Source organism: Podarcis tiliguerta (assembly GCF_965153285.1).
Source record: "Podarcis tiliguerta genome assembly, chromosome: 16".
Lineage (NCBI taxonomy): Eukaryota > Metazoa > Chordata > Lepidosauria > Squamata > Lacertidae > Podarcis > Podarcis tiliguerta.
Genome location: NC_139549.1, coordinates 15,973,755 through 15,994,646, shown reverse-complemented (window position 1 = coordinate 15,994,646; position 20,892 = coordinate 15,973,755). Strand labels below are relative to the sequence as shown.

Below are 20,892 nucleotides of genomic sequence, written 5' to 3'. Positions count from 1 at the left end.
TCAATGGGGAAGGCATATCTTTCAGGCTTGAGCTGCAACACCTTTGTTTTGGCAAATTTAACCATTGCTTGTCTGCAGTAGAGGCAGGGCATAACCAGTAGCCCAGGCATAGGCCAACTCGGTCCTCCAGATGTTTGGGACTACAGTCCCATCATCCTGAACACTGGTCCTGTTAGCTAGGGATGATGGGAGTTGTAGTTCCAAAACATCTGGAGGGCCGAGTTGGCCTATGCCTGCAGTAGCCACTGATAGCCATGCCCTCCACGAAGTGGTCTAACCCCTCCTTTAAAGCCACCTAATTTGCTGGCCGTCACTGTGTCTTGTGGGAGGGAGTTCCATAGTTTAACTCTGTGCCGCATGAAGAAGGGCTTTTTTAGTCTTATTAAAAAAAGACTGAATGAGATAAGTGCTGGAGATGCAAAGAAGTGAAGGGAATGTTGTTTCATATGTGGTAGACCCATAAAAGGGTAAAAGAGTATTGGGAAATGATCCATAATAAATTGGGGGGAAATGATTTAAAGTACTTTCCCCCAAAAATCAAGAGTCCTTTCTGTTGGGGATAAGTCAGACTGAAATTCCCAGGTGTCAAAAAAAGTTATTTATGTATGCTACTACTGCAGCCCGTGTTTTGTTAGCCCCAAAATGGAAAACAAGCGAGGTCCCAACCAAAGAAGAGTGGCAACTTAAGTTGACAGAATACACACAGCTTGTAGACTTAACATATAAAATAAGAGAACAAGAAGAACATGCGTTTAGAGAAGATTGGAAAACATTTATTTGAATATATGGGAAATAATTGGGTACAGCTGAAAACGCTGGCAGCATTAAGATAAATTCAACAGTGTACATAAGCTTTGATGGGTGCAATAATGAAATACTGAATGGTATAGTTTTTGTAAAATATGTAGGGATTTATGATATGTAAAATGAACCATGCAAAGAGAAGGGAAGTCATTTTATACCTTAAAGATGTAAAAATGAGTATTTTAAATTGTAAAACAGAAAATTTAATAAAAATTATATACAATCATTTTTTTTCATCTGTCTTGAACTCTGTGTGCCTCTTTGCCCGCATCTCAGGGTGAGTGACGAGAAGGAGTCAAGGGGCTACCTCCAGGCCATGGCGACCCACATGATGGAGGAAGTGGAAGCACTGAAGCAGACGGGGGCACAGAGCCCAAAACTCCGGTAAGAGAGGCTGTCTTGGAGCCATGGACGCCTTGAGGAACTGGGGAGGGGGGCTCTTTCTCCCTCTGCATGTCTCCCCCTTTGCAACCCACATTCTGGTTGCCCCAGGGAGAAGAAGCCCTTGCCCCCAGAGGCTCAGGATGCCTGGTACGGATGGGGGCCTCTTCCCCCTTCCCCCTCTTCTCACCCCACATCCCAACAGCTGCAGCAGTCCCAGGACCTCTGCTGACATTTCCCCCTGCTGCCTCCTGCTCCAGGACACCCTCTGGAAGGCGCGGCGGCTGCAGAAAGTGGAGGCGTCTGCCAAGTGGAGCTGCAGTCGGCCCTGGAAGCCGAGATCCGGGCCAAGGGAGGCGTCCAGGAGGAGCTGGATAAGCTGAAGGTCTCGCACCTGGCGGTTGAGCGGTGAGCAGGCGGCAGTGGTGGCGGTGGCAGGTGGTTGCGCAGGCAAGAGTAGGGTTGGATCCTGCACCAAAGATCCTGCACCATAAGGTTTCGGGGCCAAAGCTATGTCAGGGACCAGCAGGATGGGAGGCACCAGCTGGGGAACCCCCAAGGGAAACCCCGGAGGAGGAGGGAAAAGTCAGAGTCAGGGGATTGATGGTGGGACACCGAGGAGAGGCCAGAGGGAGAAGATTGGGAGCAGGGGCTGGATGCCAAAGGGGCAACAGGCTTTAGTGAGCAGGAAGAGCCGGTGACAGGGAGCAGCTCAGACTCCGAGGCTGAAGCAGAGGATGGGGAGTCAAGAAGCTGCTCAAGAATCTGGGGGGTCTCCCTCTTACTGCAACAAGCTCTCCCCTACTCTCTTCTCTGAAAACTCACAGAGCAGAACAGGTGTGCAGACGCAGTTTGAGACTGCTTGGGAAACATCTAGGAGAGGAGGAGCCTTAGGAAGGGTGGAAGGCAGGGACATTCAGTCCTGGCGACTGCTCCATAGGGGAAAGACCTACCAGGAAAAATTGCTGGATTGAATGTCATTTCCTTGAATAAAGAGTTAACTTCACTGACAGCCTTACGTCTTTCAAAATGACCCGTGTCTGACTCCAGCCCTGATGACCTGAGACCAGATTCTGGGGTGATGTCCCCAGAAAGTGTCTGTGCATTAATTTGCAGAGATGGAGGTTAATTGGGAGTGGAAGAGGGCAGACTCCCCTCCCCAAGAGTCTGTGCAATGGTTTGCGGAGATGGGGGTTAATTGGGATAGGCGCCTTTGACGCGAAGGGAGAGGCCTAGGGAAGCTAGAAATTCTGCACCCCACGTTGTTACAAAGGCAAGATAGAGTTTGGGGGGCGCTTTGCGATTCCTCCTCCTACCAGCTGGCCAAGAAAGAGCCCTTGATGCGTCCATGGCACAACCCCCTCTCCTCTAAATGTTATACCTGCAGTGAATGGAAGCCCCTCTTACTGGAGGCTGAATTTCCCTATATGCCATAAAGTCATATTTATCTTTCCTCTATCTGTGTCCCAAAGCCAGTTGCAGGAGGCAGAGAAGCAGAACCGGGCTCTGCGCCTGGAGCTGGAGAAGGCCAAGGGAGAGCTGAAAGGACGGTCCCAGGAAGGTGAGCTTCAGGCTGGGTGTGGGTGGGCGACAGCCCCACCACAGCACCCCCAATGGCATATCCCAGCAGTGGGGCAAGAGGTGGGCCTTTGCAGAATATAGGGGGCCGGTCTTGCCATTGCTCAAGCCTGAGGGTGCTGTAGTCGTGAGGGTGCTGGACTAAAACCTGGGAGAGACCTGGATTCAAATCCCCCTGCTCAACAACAAATCTCCCTGGGCGAGCTGTCTCACTGCCTCTTAGCGTAACCTACCTCACAGGGTTGTTGTTTGGGGGATTAAATGAGGACTAGGCCCCCAAGAGCTTCTAAAGAAGGGGGAAGTTTTCAGAAGGAGGGGACGGGGCAGTGAACACGCCATGTTTGCATTCAGTCCGTAGGGTTAGGTGTCTTGTGTTGTACTGTAAAATACCCACAAACCCTGGGGGCTTCTATGGGAAAGGGGTTTAGCTCTGCAGCAAAGCACCTGTTTGGCATGCAGAAGGTCTCAGAGTCAATCCCCAACATCTCCAGGTAGATCTGGGATATGCTGCTGCCACTTTGTGCAGACAACACTGGGCTAGATGGAGCCATGTTTCTGTTCAAATCAGGCCTTTATTCAGATCCATGAGGGCTGGGACCTTGCTTCCCTTTTAGGGGAACACCCTTGCTTGGAGGGGGGTAGAGCATCTTCCTTGCCTGCAAGAAGCCGCAGGTTCAGTCTCCACCATCTCCCTGCCTGAGACCCTGGAGAGCCGCTGCTGCCAGTCAGTGTAGACAGTATTGAGCTAGATGGACTCAGGTTCCTGTGCCGGCCAGTGACAACTGTGGTTAAGAACAGGGCCCATTCCCAGAGTGTGTCCTTTCTCTTCTTTCCTGACAGGCACCAAACACCAAGGACCTCTGATTCCGTTCCTCTCCTTCCGAAGTGCCAGCGTGAGTCTTTTTGTGAAACAAATATAGTCTTCTGTATAAAAGGCGACTCTCAGTTTATGCAGGGGATGAACGTTCTGGGGATCGCTCATAAAGCCCAAACCACATATTTCCAGTGGAAGGGTTACATTAAATAATATGATTGAATGTTGAATGTCTACGTCTAGAGACAATGGATAAAGCAAACACCATTAGACGCACTGCTGGCTAAGTGTTTAATGGTTATTGCATTTGTGTTTTTTAAAAAAACCAATAAATGGCAGGTGGGATTGCCAAAGTCTTTTTTTCCCAGACAGCTGCTCCCTATCCATCCCCTTTTTTCATTTTTAAAAAATGTGCACAAGTTTAATGCACATAGGTTGTGAGCTATACTTGTAACTGATAATGTCAGTTGGAGAAACCAGGAGACAGGATCTCTGGGCTCAGAAGAGAAGTGAAATTAGAATTGTACTCCTTCATAGGAAGGCAGGAAGAGCCTGCCTGCTGGATCAGTCCAAGAGGTCTGTATCCTACAGCATCCTGTTCTCACAGTGGCCAGCCAGATATACATGGATGCCTGTGCAAAACCCGCAAGCAGGATTCAAGCACAAAAGCAACTCTCCCCACTCACTTGTGATTCCCAGCCATTGGTCATGCAGAAGCTTTTGCTGCCTCTGACTGTGGTGGGAAAGTATGCTTAGTAGCCATGGATGGTCTTACATTCCGTAAAGAGGAGCTGGTTTTCCACTGTGAGAACAAGATGGAACATTGGTCGGCCCCAGCAGAGCTGCTCTTATGTTCTTAGGGCTTCTGGGGAGGTTTGTGTGTTAGCAAAAATCTGAATTGTGTCCAGTTAAACGCTCTGCTACCTGTGTTACCCTCTTTGCCAGAAGGACGCAATCGTTTTTGGGGGTGCCCCAGATTCCCAGGAGGCTCGGAAAGCCACCGAAGAGGTCCAGCTGCACCCCGAAGGGCGGAGGAGCCTGCGGTCCAGCGTGAGTAGCTGTTTTGGCCATCCCAAAACAGGCCAGCTCTGGAGTGGCGAGGCTGCCATTTTCCTCTTGGGCGGCTTTAAGAAATGATTAGACAAATTCATGAAGCAGTCGGTGGCCATCCCTGACCCCTGCGGGAGTAAGTGCCACAGTTTAACGATGTGCTTCGTGAAGAAGGACTGTATTTTGTCTGTCCTGAATCTTCCAGTTGGCTGTGCACAGGTTTCAGCGTTACCCATTGTGCTGACAGTGGTGAGGAGATGGGTGTTGGGAGGTTTGGATGAGCCAGGAGACCTTCAAAGACAGAGGCATGATGATCTCTCCCCCTGCTGTTTCCTCTTCTCCCCTCTCCCCAAAGGTGCCGCATTCAATGTCTTCCACCCAATCCATTGCCGGTTCTTCAGAGAGCAGTAACAGTTCTGGATCCTTGAAGGTAGTGACAAGCTCTTGGCCTAAATTTATATTTCCCTCCCTTGTTTCTGGACTGAACCCACTTCTGAGGGGGCTGCCCTTTTTCCTCCCCTGGCCTTTCCAAACTGAGCTCTGGATGGTGTAGCAGAAGGGTGCTTAGTGGGGAGGGAAGGGCACTTTGTCCGTTAAGTTGAATAGCTTTAATACAGTGGTACCTCCGGTTGCAAACGGGATCCGTTCTGGAGGTCTGGCCGCATCCCAAGGAATTCGCAACCGGAGGACCACTTCTGCGCATGCGCGCGGCACGTAAAGACCCAGAAAAATACTTCCGAGTTTGCCACTTTCACAACCCGAAGTTTACGTTACCCAAGGGTAATGTAAGCCGAGGGTCCACTGTAGGCTGATCTATCTTTGGAAACCTGTTTGCTCTGGTCCCTGCACTTTTAAGAAGGGGATGTCTTAACTTTTATGATTGTGTCTATGTGCTTTTAAAAAGATTGAAAGTTGCCTGGAGCTAAATAATATGTCTAATCCTTCCCGCACCCCCTTCTCTGCTCCTTTTCCCCAGCCCAAATCGCACAACTTCAAAACCCACAGCTTCTCCACACCCACCAAGTGTATGCGTTGCACATCCCTCCTGGTGGGGCTGGTCCGGCAGGGCTTGACTTGCGAAGGTGAGTGGCATCTTGTCAGGTGGAGTGAGAAGGGGGTCCAGGCCTGGGGAGGTCACCAGGCTCGGTCTCTAGGTAGGGATGTGAAACACCTCTTACCTGCCTGAAGAGTTGTGACCCAGCCTGTATGCTGCAGAAAAGGAGAGGGTACAAGGTGGGGGGCGGTCTGTTGATTCATTTTTTCTTCAATTCATAAAATTCATACATCATTGCAGTGGCTTGGGGGGGGGGCTGTTGGCTGCCTGCTTACGCTTCCTCCTCCGTTTTCCCAGCCTGTAACTTCGTCTGCCATGTATCCTGTGCTGGAGGGGCCTCCATCTGCCCCCTACCCCCTGAACAGCTCCAGAAAACCTTGGGGGTCAACCCAACAAGTGGAACAGGGACGGCATTTGAGGGGTTCCTGTCGGTAAGAGGTTGAGGCTCCCCTAAGTCTGAGAGAGCATGGAGCAGTCCATGTGGACAGGGTGGCTGTCGCCAGTTCAGGGATCTGATGGGGCACATTCTGCCAAATACACACCAAGAGCCCATCAATGTTGACTGCAATGTCGAAAAGGGGGAGAAAATGGAAGTGGAGACACTGCAGGAGCCTAGCCTCCTTGAGGATGAAAATTGCTCTCCTTCTGACCATCAAATTGAACATTGGATGAGTGGGAAGGGGGAATAACCTTCCTCAGCTGATTTGCTAGGACGAGGGAGGGGCTGGGTGCCTGGGGGTGGGTCCTGCGAGATTGTGGGGTGACTGGGCCAGGCTTTTGGCCGCACACCCTTCTGGCATGAAGCTCCCAGTGATTTGGCCAATGGTGGTCAAAAAAGATTTGCCACCCTTGGTATAGGCGATGTTGGAAGGGGAATGGGGTGGAAATAATGTTCTCTGATTGTACCACCTTCGCTCCCCAAAAGGTGCCCAAGCCTTCTGGGGTAAAGAAAGGCTGGCAGAGGGCTTTCGCCATCGTCAGCGATTTCAAGATCTTCCTGTTTGATGTGCCAGAAGGGAAGGCGGCACAATGCGATGTGAGCATCATGCACGTTACAGACATGAGGTAAGCAGGTGTACCTTGCACAGGAAGTGGCTCTGTGGGTGGCCGTGGGCAGACCCTTAGTATTATCCAGGAACCCTAAATGAAGAAGGAAACCACCCATTATCTCTAGGGGTGCCCAAGGAAAGAACAAACGGTTCCATTCCCCCCTTCTGTTTCTTTTTGTTTGTTTCGATTCCACTGGTTTTCAGTGGGATACGTAGCCGGGGTTGAGCTTCGATTGGCAGAACTGCCACTGCTACAGGTGCCACATAATAATACCCCTTCCCCATTTCTAAGAACTTGATCTTTTGGTGTGGCAGCACCTGCACTTTGGAACTCCCTGCTGATTGACGTCAGGGAGGCATCCTCGCTGTGCTCTTTTCAGCGCCTTCTAAAAACAGTGCTGTTTAGACAAGATGTTTAGAAAGTGGATGCAAGATTTAACTTTTTGAAAGTCTGAAATTATTGCTGTTTTCTTACCGAGAATATTATTGCTCTGTTTGTGTTGTAAACTGCTTCAAGGCTTTTCTTAAAAACAGTGTATATACACTTAATGAAATAAATAAATAAAATAAATGCAGGCATTCCTCTAATCCCTGAGGAGAATTAGACATGCCAAATGTCATAACCAAGGATGCCAGGTGATATTGGGGGTGTGGTGGGGAGACACACCTTAGCTGGTGCCAGCACACCATGCAAATTTTAGGAAAATTCAACCCAGGAATTGCCATTTTCAGAGGCAGCCCTAGGTAGTCCTTAATTCTCCCTTGTCACCTGGGTGAGGGAAATAGCCCAAAATGAAAGAGAGAGCAATAGAGATTCCACCTCCATCGCCAAAATTATCTCATCCACTAGGATGGGGTGGGGCGAGGAGAGCCATGGCCCCCCCAGAGGTTGTTGCACTCCCATCTTACCTGACTGTTGGCCATGTTGGTTGTGGCTGATGGGAATTGTAGTCCAAGAACACCTGGAGGGCCCTGGGTTCCCCTTGGCTGCCCTGAGGTAGCTTGCTGTGGTTGTGGTCCTGCAGGTAACACAAGGCTCCTCCTCAGCCTCCACTCAGGGGAGACAGGGATGTCTTTAAGGCTCCTGTTTTTCTTTTGGCAACAGGGATGAACAGTTCTCTGTGGCTCCAGTCCTGGCAGCAGATGTCATCCATGCCAGCAGCAAAGACGTGCCCTGCATATTCCGGGTAAGGAAGAAGAGAAGATTGGAGAGAGGTGCCCCCATTTCTCAGAATACATTTTTCAGATAAAATTTCTGAGGTGTCTCTTTTCCCCTAGAAAAAAAAAAGGCCATTCTCTTCTGAATATTCTCCAACAAAAGTTTTTTGTGGCAGTTTCCATTCCTCTCTGCCAATCTCCTCACCCCAGCCACCTTTCACACAACCTTTACTAACCTGGCGCCCTCCAGATGTGCTGCACTACAACTCCCATCAACCCCAGACACCACAGGGAGTTGTGCTCATTAGGGACAATCAGAGTTGTAGTCCAAATTATCTGGAAGGCAGCAGGCTGGTGAGATCCCCTTTAGAATAACATGAGATCCGGGGCCTTGGGGAGGATACAGAATGGAGGCCGGACTGCCATATGATGGCTACTCCTGACCCTCGCAGCAGCAGCAAGAAACAAACAAACTCTTGGGGGGGGGGGAGAGGTTGTGCTACAACGCACAGGGAGCCCACCCCTAAGAAACCTCAAGAGAATTTTTCTGTCCTCTGAATAAATTTGGTGAAATGATCTCCCCAGTTTACCTGACCACAAAGAGGGTGGGTGATATTATGCATGACCACAATCTGAGGGGTGAGAGACTTTCTTGGTTCCAGGGCTTGGTTTCCTTGGAATGAGGGTCAGTGGAGAAAGTGGTGTCTTTAGGATATATGGTTTTATTTACCCATCTCTAAAACCTGAGCATAGGACGGAGGGGCTCACAGCATCAACACCCCAACAGATCTTGCTTCTCCTTCAGTCGCAGCTTTGGATCCAGCACAAAGCAAACAGGTCTCTGTGTCTCCAGCTTCCATCCTGCTTTTCCAGCTCAGCTCACATTCACCGCACTGGCTGTTGTTCTCCTCCCTAGCAGCTAGATGGGTTGGGTGGGTGGAGGAGACCCAGGCACAGGCTTGGAGGGCACCATCACTTGGCTGCATCTCTTGCAACCTGCTCATTCTTTTGGGATGCTGATGAGGACACTTAAGTGGCCAGCTAAGGTCCTTGTTTTACCAAGCATCATAGAATTGTAGAGTTGGAAGGGACCCTGAGGGTCATCTTATCCAACCCCCTGCAATGCAGGAATCTCAGCTAAAGCATCCACAACAGGTGACCTCCCAACCTCTGCTTAAAAACCTCCAAGGAAGCAGAGTCCACAAGCTTGTGAGGGAAACCGTTCCACTGTCGAACAGCTCTTGCTGTCAGAAAGTTTTTCCCAGATGTTTAGCCGGAATCTCCTTTCTTGCTGATGCCTGACTTGTTCAGCAACCGCCTCCATTTCCTACTAACCCTCCCTGGGGACCACAAGAATCGAAAGGGACACAGGCCATCATCCAGACTGACCCCCCCCCCAACAAAAAAAACCCACAGCGCTATAAAACAGAATAAGTAAAAATCTCTTTTTTATTTTTTATCAATTTTTTAAATTGATTTTAACAGATATAACATATAAAACATACAAAAGAAACGACATTACAATACTAAAAGAAAAAAACAAAAATAAAAACACATATTCCTTCTGAAGTTCATTTTAAATTCCATTATTAACTGACTTCCTCGAATCCCCCCTAACTGAATTTCATTGTATCACCTCGTAACTGTTCTCCAAAATCATCTTTCTACTACTATTTACTCCTTCAATTTACTATCTTCATCTCTTTTCTTATTGACTTAAATCCATATTACTATACAACATTCTTATTCTAATCCTAGGCCTATTTGATACTTTCAAGTAGCTTCTAATTATCTTACATTACAATATTTATCTTATATTACAATATTTATCTTATATTACAATATTTATCTTATATTACAATATTTATCTTATATTACAATATTTAGCTAGTAAAAATCTCAATACAACTAGCAACATGATGCAGAGCAGGGGAGGAAGAGATCTGGGTCCTAGCAGGGAGCTGGGGACCCTGAAAGCCATGTAGTCAAGGCAAGGATTCCTCCATCTGGGTACCCCTGAGGCCAGCTCCCCTTTGCTTCTCCTCCTCCTCCTCTTCCTGGCAACCTTTGGGTGACCTGGAGTTTCCTCTGGGCTCGGATTGCCCCTCAGGGGCCAGAACGACTTACCTGTGCCTCCATCCTCAGGTGACGGCCTCTCAGCTGAGCTCCCCGCACACAACCAGCTCGATGCTGTTCCTGGCTGACAGCGAAGGGGAGATGAGGAAGTGGGTGGAGGTTCTGGCGGAGCTTCACCGCATCCTGCGGGAGAACCATCACCACGACCGCACCGTCTACATCCTCAAGGAGGCCTACGACAACACCCTGCCCTTCATCCCCCATGCCCTGTCGGCAGCCATCATAGGTACGCAGGGAAGAGGGCAGGCCTGCTTTCGGAGGGAGGGAGAGGGTGCTGGAGGCAAAGCACCCTAAGCTTCAGCCATTGGGGCTGAGCAAGGCTTGGGCAGGGCCCTCAGCTGTCGATGAGATGCCTGATCTGCCTGAGGGCAGAATTTTTGAGTCCCTAACCGAGAGAAGGAAGTGTGTTTCTAATGTCATCTGTTCTCTTTTGCAGACAGAGAGCGGATTGCTTTGGGTACAGAAGACGGCCTGTTTTTGATTCACCTCCGGACAAATGGTTTAGTATTGTTTATCTTTCGAATTACATAGTGCTGTAATATTTTGGGTGCCTGGGGACTCTAAAGCAGGCTTCCTCAACCTTGGCCCTCCAGATGTTTCAAGACTACAATTCCCATCATGCCTGACCACTGGTCCTGCTAGCTAGGGATCATGGGAGTTGTAGGCCAAAAACATCTGGAGGGCTGAGGTTGAGGAAGCCTGCTCTAAAGGTTTAAAACTCCTCTGGAAACTGTAGCACTGTGAGGGGAATAGGGGTCTCTCAGCACTCTGAAACAAACCACAATTCCCAGGATCCTTTGGGGGGGACTGTTTAACCTATTGAGATCGATATCCCTCTTGCCTAGTCTACAACATACTGCTCCTTCCCTCATCCAGTTAATTTTTTGCTTGCTGATGGCTCCTGATCTGATTTCTCTCTGATACAAACCTTGTGTCATCACTCCACCTCTATACTTTACTCAGTCACAGTTTCAGTTTTCTATTCTCCTTTTACCGATCTATATATCTTATCGGCTTTCCCCACCTTAATTTTTTTTAAAACCCCAATACAGTATGGTCGCGTCTTATGTGCATTTAACTTGCGCAATTTCAACCACATGCAGTCAAAGGCAGGCTGGTTGAAATCGCACGACTTAAACACAAGCAAATTTAATGGGGAGCAAGAATCTCTCCAGGTCTGGGATGCTCCCGCGGGATTGCAGGGACCTGGACAGCCCTACAAGACCTTGCAAGAGCATCTAAGGACCTCCCAAGCCAGCGCACAGAGACGGCCTTGTTTCCTAAGCAAGGCAGAGAGCTCAAAAGCTTTTTGCACTGAGGAAACCTGGCGCAAAAATAGGATTTAAGTTCTCTGCCTTGCTTAGGAAACAAGGCCCACTCTGGGAGCCCTGGGATGCTCATGTGGTGGTACTGTTCCAAAGACTTGAGTATAATAATAATAATAATAATAATAATAATAATAATAATAATAATTTATTATTTCTTCCCCAGCCATTCTGGGCGGCTTCCAACAAAACATCAAAATCCTGTAATGCATCAAACATTAAAAGCTTCCCTTTTAATGTGTTTTTGCATCTGTGCAAAACCCTTGGATTCAAACCCCCATGTAAGATGTAAACATATTTAGGGGAGGAGGAATTACTGTTCACTTCTGGCCTGTGTCCACCCCCGGTCACCTGCCATTTCCTCCCCTCCCTCTGCAAATTCACAGTTCCCGTCCTTAGCTGGTAACGGAGTTGTGCCTCTTCTTTCCCTGCCCCAAATCCCCCCCACTCCAGATGTGCTTCAGGTTGGGGACTGCCGGCGGGTGCAGCTGCTCCTGGTCTCTCCCAAGGCCCAGCTGCTCTCCGTCCTCTGCGGCAAGAACCACAGCCTCCGCATCTTCTCCTGGGCGGAGCTGGAGACCCCGGAGGCCATGGGGACCAAAGTGGTGGAGGCCAAGGGCTGCCAGGCGGTGGCTGTGGGGCTCGTCTGCCGCGGGACCACCCCCGTCCTCTGCGTGGCCTGCAAGCGGCAGGTCCTCTGCTTCCAGCTGACGGCCACGCGGCCCCCCCACCGGCGCATCAAGGAGATCCAGGCACCCGGCTACGTTCAGTGCTTGGACATCCTGGGCGACCGGCTGTGCATTGGATGCCCCTCCAGCTTCTCCCTCTACCCTCTGCTCAACGAGGGACCCCCCGTGAGCCTGCCCCACCCCGAGGACCGCCGGGCAGCCGCCGTGACCCACATGGAAGCACTGAAGGCTGTGGAGGTCAGCCTGAGCGAGCTGATCCTCTGCTTCAGTGGCTTTGGCCTCTACGTGGATGGGCAGGGGCGCAGGAGCCGCCCCCAGGAGCTGATGTGGCCCGCGCCTCCCCTCAATTGCTGTAAGTGCCCCTTTTGGTTGGGGTTGGGGGGGGTCTAGATTATTTAAATATACTCGTGGTTTATACTCTGCAGCCAAAAAGATAGTCCCTGCCAAGAGGCTTTTGTTCTAAAAGGACACGACACACAAGGAAAAGGGACAGGGAGGGTAGAGGAAGGGAAACCAAACCCAGGCACCAATAAAAACAGTTGTTCTTCTAATGACCAGCTGGCACAGCTCGGGTCAGAGGGGCCTGGTGGAGCTGGGCGTTTGGCAAAGCTGATGGATTGAGTCTGCTGCTTCCACGTCTCTCCCACTGAGGCAGCCTAAGGAATGGCTGCCCCCAGGTGGCAGCGGAGGGAGGAGGCCTGGTGGTTGGCAGAGAGACAGACTCTCAGGGCTTACCCACCCTTAGTTTTTTGCCCCACTCTTTCCAGGCACTGGTCTGCTCTTAAAAGCCCCATGCCTATAAACACATGAGCAGGATTTGAACTATGAACAACCGAAGGGATTGAAAATTACAATAGCTTTGCTAAGGTTTAAGAGATAGAAGACGGGGTGTAGCAGAGGGAGAGAAACAGAAACACCATGGAAAAGGGGGTGGGAAGTTGGGGGGACATAATAAAAACTTTAGGAAAAAAGCTCTGTGTCTGAGCTTTCACTGTGAAAAACTACACTTTTAGTGCTTAATCGGAGCAAATGTCAATTTGGGTTTCCTGCAGACTACAGTTTGCTCTGATTGAGCTTTAAAGAGCAGGGTTTCCCAAGAAAAGCTCTGGAGCAAAAAAGAAGGGTGCTCAGATATGGAGCTTTAAGGCGTGTGCCTGGAGAGAGCGAAGGGCAGTTAAGAAAGAGCAGAGGACAGATAAGTGTGGATAAATCCTTAGTGAAGAAGCCAGGCCATTGGTCCATCTATCCCAGTGCAGTCCACTCAGACTAGCCGGCGTTTCCCATCCCCTGCCACTGACCTGATCCTTGGAAGTGGCGATGCCACTGGGGGTCTCTGGCAGGTAAAGTGGGTGCTCCATCACTCAGTCAATGTCCCACCCACTAATAAAGAGTGTACCAGTGGTGTTGGGTTTTGGAGTTTTTTGTTTCTGTCTTATAATAGATACAAGATTATAATCTCTAGCTGTGGCGCGCAGCCTATGTTTTCTTGGGGGGAGGAAATCAGTGGAAATGTTAATGTTTTTAAAATTAAATAAATATTTCATCAACCCAGGCAAGAATTGAACCCAAATCCAGAGACAGGTACTTGTATCTGCCAGGCTGAATGATGCAGTCAGAGGGTTGTGGGTCCATACGGGTCTGCCCCACCCCAAGCGCCCATATATTTGTAGTGCTGACTGCAGCACTGGATGAATGAGGGGAGATGTGCACCCCAGCCCGACAATCTGGTCTTCATGTCCTTGTTTCCCCCTCCCAGGTTACAATGCTCCGTACCTGTCAGTATTCAGTGAGAACGCAGTTGATGTGTTTGACGTCAGGAAAGCTGAGTGGATTCAGACGGTGTCTCTGAAAAAGGTTTGTGGGGGTTTCTTCTGGGAGGTTTTTTGGTCTTAATCCCTCACCCGTAGGGTTTACCCTCCCCACTCCCCAAATCGCTTGACTTCATTTAACTATCACATCCTTACAGCCAATCTCAGGGGCTGAGATTGGTGGAGGGGGTCCTTCACCCTCAGAGGTTTGGCGTCTCAGCAGCCTGGGACAGGGCCTTCTCTGTGGCAGCCCCTAAACTGGGGGACTCCCTCCGCACTCCCTCCCTCCATACCTTCATTATACAGCTTTCGGCAATGCTGAAGACGCACCTTTCCTCCCGGCTTTTGACACTTGAGATACATATTTCTAGGACTCATATCTGTTATATTACATTGTTTTGAACTGTTTTTAATATTGGGTTTTGATTACTGTAACCTGCCCTGGGTCCTTGGGGTGCAAGGCGGGTGATGATGATGACCACGATAAACTAATGTTTTGTTCGCAAGTGTTTTTAATTGATTGATGGTCTTTGGATCAATTGACCTGGCCAGTCAAACGACTTAACAGTGTGACCCAATGCATGTCTACTCCGAAGTAAGATGCACTGAGATCCATGGGACTTACTCCCAGGGTTGCAGCTGTCCTCTTACCTATTTTGCATATGCGTGCTAAAGACAGGATTGTTTTGTTCAGGAATAACTGATGAGCTCCAGGGTCCTCTGGTGGGTGGGTGTGCTGGTATGGATCAAGGGCTTCATCTAGGTGGCGGGGGGGGGGAGGCTGTCAGCATCATCCTAAGCTTTGCAGAATTGCCTTCTCATGCTGCAGGGAAGGGGGTTCTGCCCCAGGGAAGGTTGGCAAGTACCCCATCTGGAACAAAATCTTTTCTCTGGAAATTTCACATTTCAGAAAAGTGTCCCTTTCTCTGGTTCCCAGGTACGAGCACTGAATCCTGAGGGCTCCCTTTGCACTTTTGGCAGCGAGAAAGTCCACCTGACGTACCTCAGAAACAAGGCAGCTGGTAAGTGGGGGGAGGGGAGCAAGGGGATAGGTGAGGGACACACACACACACACACACACACCAAGGTGGCCCAGGGCTCATGTTGCTTCCAGGCAACTTTTCAGTCCTGATGTGTTAGCAGGGAAGTTATATGACATTGTCCAAAAGCAATTATCACCTCACACTTTCCAGGGCATCCCACTTCGTGGGGTGGGAGAACTGAAAATAATACCAATATATCTCACATCTGGCAACCAATGCGCCCCTTTGGTTGCAGATAGTACATGGGTAGACAAGTCTAAAAAGCCCGGGACACAAATTTTCACAGCCCTCTAGCAGCTATGGTGGCACATTTACCAGAAGTAATGCATTTAGCGTTAATTCTGTAAGTCTGTAATGGGACCACAGAGCCTAGGACTTGCCGATCAGAAGGTTGGCGGTTTGAATCCCCATGACGGAGTGAGCTCCCGTTGCTCGGACCCTGCTCCTGCCAACCTAGCAGTTCGAAAGCACGTCAAAGTGCAAGTAGATAAATAGGTACCACTCCGGCAGGAAGGTAAACGGCATTTCCGTGCGCTGCTCTGGTTCGCCAGAAGCAGCTTAGTCATGCTGGCCACATGAGCCGGAAGCTGTATGCCGGCTCCCTCGGCCAATAAAGCAAGATAAGCACCGCAACCCCAGAGTCGGTCACGACCGGACCTAATGGTCAGGGGTCCCTTAACCTTTACCTTACCTGGAAGTGTGTACTCAATTCTGACCAAACTGAGCCCCATAGCATAAAATGTACATCAGTATGACACCACCACCACCACCTCAAGTATCATAGAGCCATAGAATTGTAGAGTTGGAAGGGACCCCAAGAGGCATCTAGTCCAGCCCTCTGCAATGCAGGAATCTCAACTCAAGCATCCATGACAGATGGCCATTCAGCCTCTGCTTAGAAACCTCCAAGGAAGGAGAGTCCACCACCTCTCATGGGAGTCTGTTCCCCTGTCGAACAGCTCTTACTCTCAGAAAGTTCATCCTGATGTTTCGTCGGAATCTCCTTTCTTGTAACTTTGAAGCCCCTGATTTCTCCTCCCTACCGCCTCCAGATCAGGATGAGTTTGAAATCCCCCAGCCGACGGACAACAGCCGGCGGCACCTCGTGAGGACCAGGCACAAGCGCCGCTTCTCCTTCCGGATCTCTGAGGAAGAGCGGCAACACCAGAGGAGGTGAGGCGCATGGTGGCCGTCTTGTCGGTGGGGTCTCTGTCACTGCTGCTATTGCGTTCGGGGCTCAGAGGACATGCAGACATTTTCAGAAGCTGGCTGCAAGGGGTTCTCTCCTCCAGGGCCAAGACGCTTGGAACGTGTGTGTGAGGTTGGTGGGGTTGTTTCAGGGACCTTGGCATGCGGCAAGTGGGGATGTGGGGCCTGTGAACAAAGTGGAAGACTCCCAACGAAAGATCCAACAGTCCGCGCTCTTGGGCTCTTTCTCATCTGTTAAAAGGGTTTTGTTTTATGCCAGGCTTTAAAAGGCTTGTCTTATTGTCTCACAAAGCTGCTTTATGCTTAATTATCGCAGTGTTTTTGGCATGTGGGTTTTGGCATGTGCTGTGTTGTGGAATGAGCGTAAGAGATCAGAAGAGCCCGTCTAGTCCAGCATCCTGTTCCAACCAAGTGGGAAACCCACAAGCAGGATCCGAACCCAAGAGCAGCTCTCCTTTCCTGTGTTTTCCAGCAGCTGGAATTCAGAAATATTACCGCCTCCAACTGTGGAGGCAGAGGATAGCCATGGAGGCTAGCATATTATGCACCACTTAATTGTAAAAAAACCCAACAACATCAAAGCCATTTACAAAAGAGATAAGGCAATGAATTAGCAGTAAGAAAAATGAGCAGTCATAATTTAAGACATTTGAAGAGTTAAAGCAACCATTTTATTTTTTTATGTAGCCTTTATCCTCCCCCCATGAATCTGGCCAATCCAAGTTGGTGGACATTGCTGCCTCCTGTGGGAGTGAGTTCCATAGTTGTAACTATGCAGTGCATGAAGAAGAACTGGGTTGGGAATCCGCCTTATGCCGTGTCAGGCCATTTGTGCATCTAGCCCAGTACTGTTGACACTGACTGGCAGCAGTTGTCCAGGATTTAAGGCAGGAGTCTTTCCCAGCCCTGCCTGAAGGTGCTGCAGGAGATTGAACTGTGGCCCTTTCCCTGAGTAGAGTTGCTTCTGCCCCTGGATAGCTTGGGTTGCCCTTTTCCAGCCCTACAACCCTCCCCCTCCTGCTAGCCTTCTCGTCTCTTGCAGGGAGATGATGCGCGACCCAACCCTCCGCTCCAAGCTCATCTCCGGCCCCAGCAACTTCAACCACCTGGTCCACGTTGGGCCGGGCGAGAAGCACCACCAGCTGCAGGACCTGCATGTGGTGAGTTGTGTGGCGGACTCAGAAAAGGGCAGCCTCTGGTTTTAAGGGCATAAGGAGGGCCTGCTGGATCAGGCCTATGGCTCATCTAAAACCAGCATCCAGTTCTCATTGTGGCCAACCAGTGGGAAACTCGCAAGCAGGATTCAAACACAACAGCAACTTTTCCCTCCTGTGGCTTCTATTGAGAAGCATCGCTGCTTCCAACTGTGGCAGCAGAGCAGCCCCTTTGTGGCTAGTAGCTGTCAATAGCCCTCCAAGAATTTGTCCCATCCTCTTTTAAAGCCATCCAAGATGGTGGCCCTCCCTGCCTCCGACGGGAGCAAATTCCAGTTTAACTCTGCGCTTTCTTTTCTCTTGTCCCGATTCTTCCAACATTCAGTTTCATGAGATGCCTATGAGTTTTAGCATTATGAGAGAGGGAGAAATATTTCTCCTCTATCTGCTTTCTCCATGCAAGGTGTAAGTTTATGAACTTCTAGCATTCTTCAGCACTGAGATCTGGTCCTTCTCCATTGAAAACGACAGGTCCCAGCATCCTTGGGTCCTCCAACCCGTTTGCGCTTATTCTCCCCCCACACCCTCCCTTCTCCCTCAAGTATGATCCTTTCACAACCTTTGTTTCCAGGCCCAGGAAGAGAAGAGGCGAGAGGCTCAAGTCCGGATGCGCTGCAGCAGCCTCTCCGAGACCCGGCGCCCCTCGGCTGCGGGCGGCACTGGCAGGACCCCAGGAGCCGCTGGGCCTTCCTTCTCCTCCTCCTGTAAGAGGGGCCATGGCAAAGGGGAGGCGGGGACCTCATCCAGGGCCACAGGGGCTGGGCTCTGCTGTGGCCCAGTGGCACCCAAGCAAGTGGGTTTTTGGGGGGGTGCAGCTGCCGATTCCTCAGCTGAGCTGCCCACCCTCTTGTCCCCACAGTAAAGCACAAGTCTGGCAGCTCCATGTCTGATGACTCCTCTGCTGCTGCTGCTCCGAGCTTTGGCGTGGGCAGTGCCACGCTGGCAGAGGTAAGGCATCCCTGTGCAAAAGGGGCAGGAGGAAACTGGGGCCTGGATTCCTGTTCTGCCCTTTTGCATTCCCTTCTCCCATCCCTATTCTGCAGCAATCCTTGCCTCTTTTGTCCCAAGAACCATAGAGCCCTGTTTAGGGAAGTTTTTAATATTTAATGCTGTGCTGTTTTTAACACTTGATTGGGAGCCGCCCAGAGCGGTTGGGGGAACTCAGCCAGGTGGGCAGGGTATAAATTATTATTATTATTATTATTATTATTATTATTATTATTATTATTATTATTGTGGTTGTTGTTGGAAAGGACACAAAGGCTCATTTAGTTCACCCCACTGCAGTGCAGGAATCGAATGTTCAGACAGCAGTGGGTGAAGGCCCTCCCTACACAGGCCCTTGCTAATAGGATGCCCACCCTATAAACACAGGGCTTTCGCACTCCGCTGTTTCACACCCACACCCCACACACGTGCCTTCTCCTCTTCTAGCAGATCTTGGATAAAACGCAGAGCCTCCCTCCGTGCCCAGGAAGCACCAGTTCCACATGATGGGAGGCATCACTGCCCGGCTGCAGACCTGCCTTGGACGGCTCTGGCTCCCTTGACTCTGGCCACAAAAATGTGCCTCCCTCTCTGGACTCGAAGGGCAAAGCACCGCCTGGCAGGTGCCCAGAGGCAGCGGGAGACTGCCAGCCCTTGTGAAGCGGCCTGGATCGCAGCACTTCAGCCTTCGAAGGTGGACCGGGGCTGGAATGGGGGTCAGCCAACCTCCATGAGGATGCAGCAAGAACTTCTCCCACCCCACATCTCAGGGAACGCGGCAGGCCACGCCCAGCTGCCTCAGCACCTCTGCTCCTGCCCCCAACTGCCCCACCAGCTCTCTTTTCTCCACATGCACCTGAACCCCCCTCCCCCCCCACTGCAAAAGCAGCAACGGGACCAGAACCGCCTCCCTCCAGCCTTGATGGAAACATTTTTAAAAGAGTCCCTAAAGTTTACTTTTTACAAAATCTATGCTACTTTCAGCCATATTCTAAGTAAAGCCTGAGACCATCGTGCCAGCAGCAGGGTGGTGGTGTTGGCAGGACAAACGGGTGCCCTTTGAGGGCCAACCTGCCGGATGTGCACCCTGGCAGGCAGCAGAGGGACCCTCTCAGGGAATGGCAAAATCTCAGCCAGAAAGAAAATGCATTAAAGAGTTAAAAAGACAGTGCCGCTGGCAGGTTTTCTCAGGGGTGGGGAGTCACTGGATAAAGGGGGAGAGGGGATAAAAGGTTTGATGCCACGTTGCTCCTCCATCAGTCTGGCTGGCATGAAGCGTGTATGAACAAGCACAGAGGGGGGTGCCTTTTTCACCTTCACTGCAGCTGCTGTGGTGCGCTAATCAAATTAAAGCCCTGGTTCGGCTTAGCACAACATGCAAACCTCAGCTGGTGGTTTGTTTCACTCCCAACCGTAAGCTGGAACCAAGGTATGTTCCTTGCTTGCAGCTCGTTGGTAGCAAGGCCAGCTCCACCACAACCAGCTCTGCAGGGACTCTGAAGTCAAACCAGGGCTCTCCTCTGATTAGCAGGGGGGCAATGGCAGAAGAACATGAGGAGCAGCAAAATGGGTGCTGTCTCTCCTCCGCTCCCCACTTGTTGATGCTTGCCGAATACTTGCAGAAGTATTGTGGCTTGGCTTAGCCTTTTAAGAGCTTGCTGGATGAGGCCAATAGTCCATCTGGGCCAGCATCTTGTTCTCACCGTGGCCAACCAGATGCCCGTGGGAAACAAGATTGGAACACAACAGACCCCTCTCCTCCTGTGGTTTCCAGCAACTGCTCTTCAGAAGTGTTGCTGCCTCTGACTGTGGAGGCAGGGCAGAACAGGCTAGGAGCCATCAAAAGTCCTCTCCTGTCTAATCCTCTTTTTTCAGCCATCCAAGTTTGCCATCCCTGCCTCCTGTGGAGAGGCACAGTTCCAGAGTTTAACTATGCGCTGTGTGCAGGACCACTTTCTTTCGTCTGTCCTGAATCTTCCAGCTTCACTGGATGGGCACAATTTTCTAGCATTACGAGAGGGGCAGGGACATATTTATCTGTGCCATACATAATTTTATAAACTTCTATCGCAAAAGTCCCCAGTGCTGCAAACCTTTCTTCACAGGTGAGTTGCTCCATCCCCTTGGATCATCCCCCTTATGGGTGCACCAGGTGTGTGTGTGTGTGTGTGTGTGTGTGTGTGTGTGTGTGTGTGTCCTTTACTATTTCTGTATCCTGGGGAGCAGAAAGGCACACTCTGCCTGTGTCCCCTCCAGCCATTGTTTGGATTCCAACTCCCATGAACCCTGATGACTGGCTAAGCTGGCTGGGGAAGAGGGGAGTTGCATGCCCCATCACTGGAGGAGCCCAGGCACCCCACGCCTACCCTTAAGCTGCAAAGGCAGAGATGATAAGAGTCTGCTGGATCAGGCCAGCATCCTGTCTCCCACCAGATACCTGTGGGAAGCCCACAAGAAGGATTTAAGCAAAAGAGCCCTCCTGTTTTTCCAGCAACAGGTATTCAGAAGCAGCACAGTGGTACCTTAGGCTACAGACGCTTCAGGTTACAGACTCCGCTAACCCAGAAATAGTACCTTGGGCTAAGAACTTTGC

General features: G+C 50.4%; 1 protein-coding gene across 1 annotated transcript in view; it reads left to right on the top strand.

Annotated features, from left to right (window-relative positions):
- Positions 1-19,467, top strand: part of CDC42BPG (CDC42 binding protein kinase gamma) — a 54,507-nt gene extending 35,040 nt beyond the window's left edge. The window contains 22 exon segments of the mRNA XM_083417041.1: positions 1,081-1,172; positions 1,175-1,188; positions 1,446-1,494; positions 1,497-1,593; positions 2,658-2,746; positions 3,604-3,656; positions 4,523-4,627; positions 4,983-5,057; positions 5,604-5,709; positions 5,979-6,112; positions 6,607-6,746; positions 7,836-7,917; positions 10,034-10,250; positions 10,461-10,523; positions 11,803-12,390; positions 13,795-13,892; positions 14,784-14,868; positions 15,942-16,062; positions 17,141-17,258; positions 17,884-18,016; positions 18,172-18,260; positions 18,747-19,467. Of these exon segments, the coding sequence (XP_083273167.1) occupies positions 1,081-1,172; positions 1,175-1,188; positions 1,446-1,494; positions 1,497-1,593; positions 2,658-2,746; positions 3,604-3,656; positions 4,523-4,627; positions 4,983-5,057; positions 5,604-5,709; positions 5,979-6,112; positions 6,607-6,746; positions 7,836-7,917; positions 10,034-10,250; positions 10,461-10,523; positions 11,803-12,390; positions 13,795-13,892; positions 14,784-14,868; positions 15,942-16,062; positions 17,141-17,258; positions 17,884-18,016; positions 18,172-18,260; positions 18,747-18,806 (2,608 nt within the window). The 3' untranslated portion in view covers positions 18,807-19,467.
- The last annotated feature ends 1,425 nt before the right edge of the window (positions 19,468-20,892 follow it).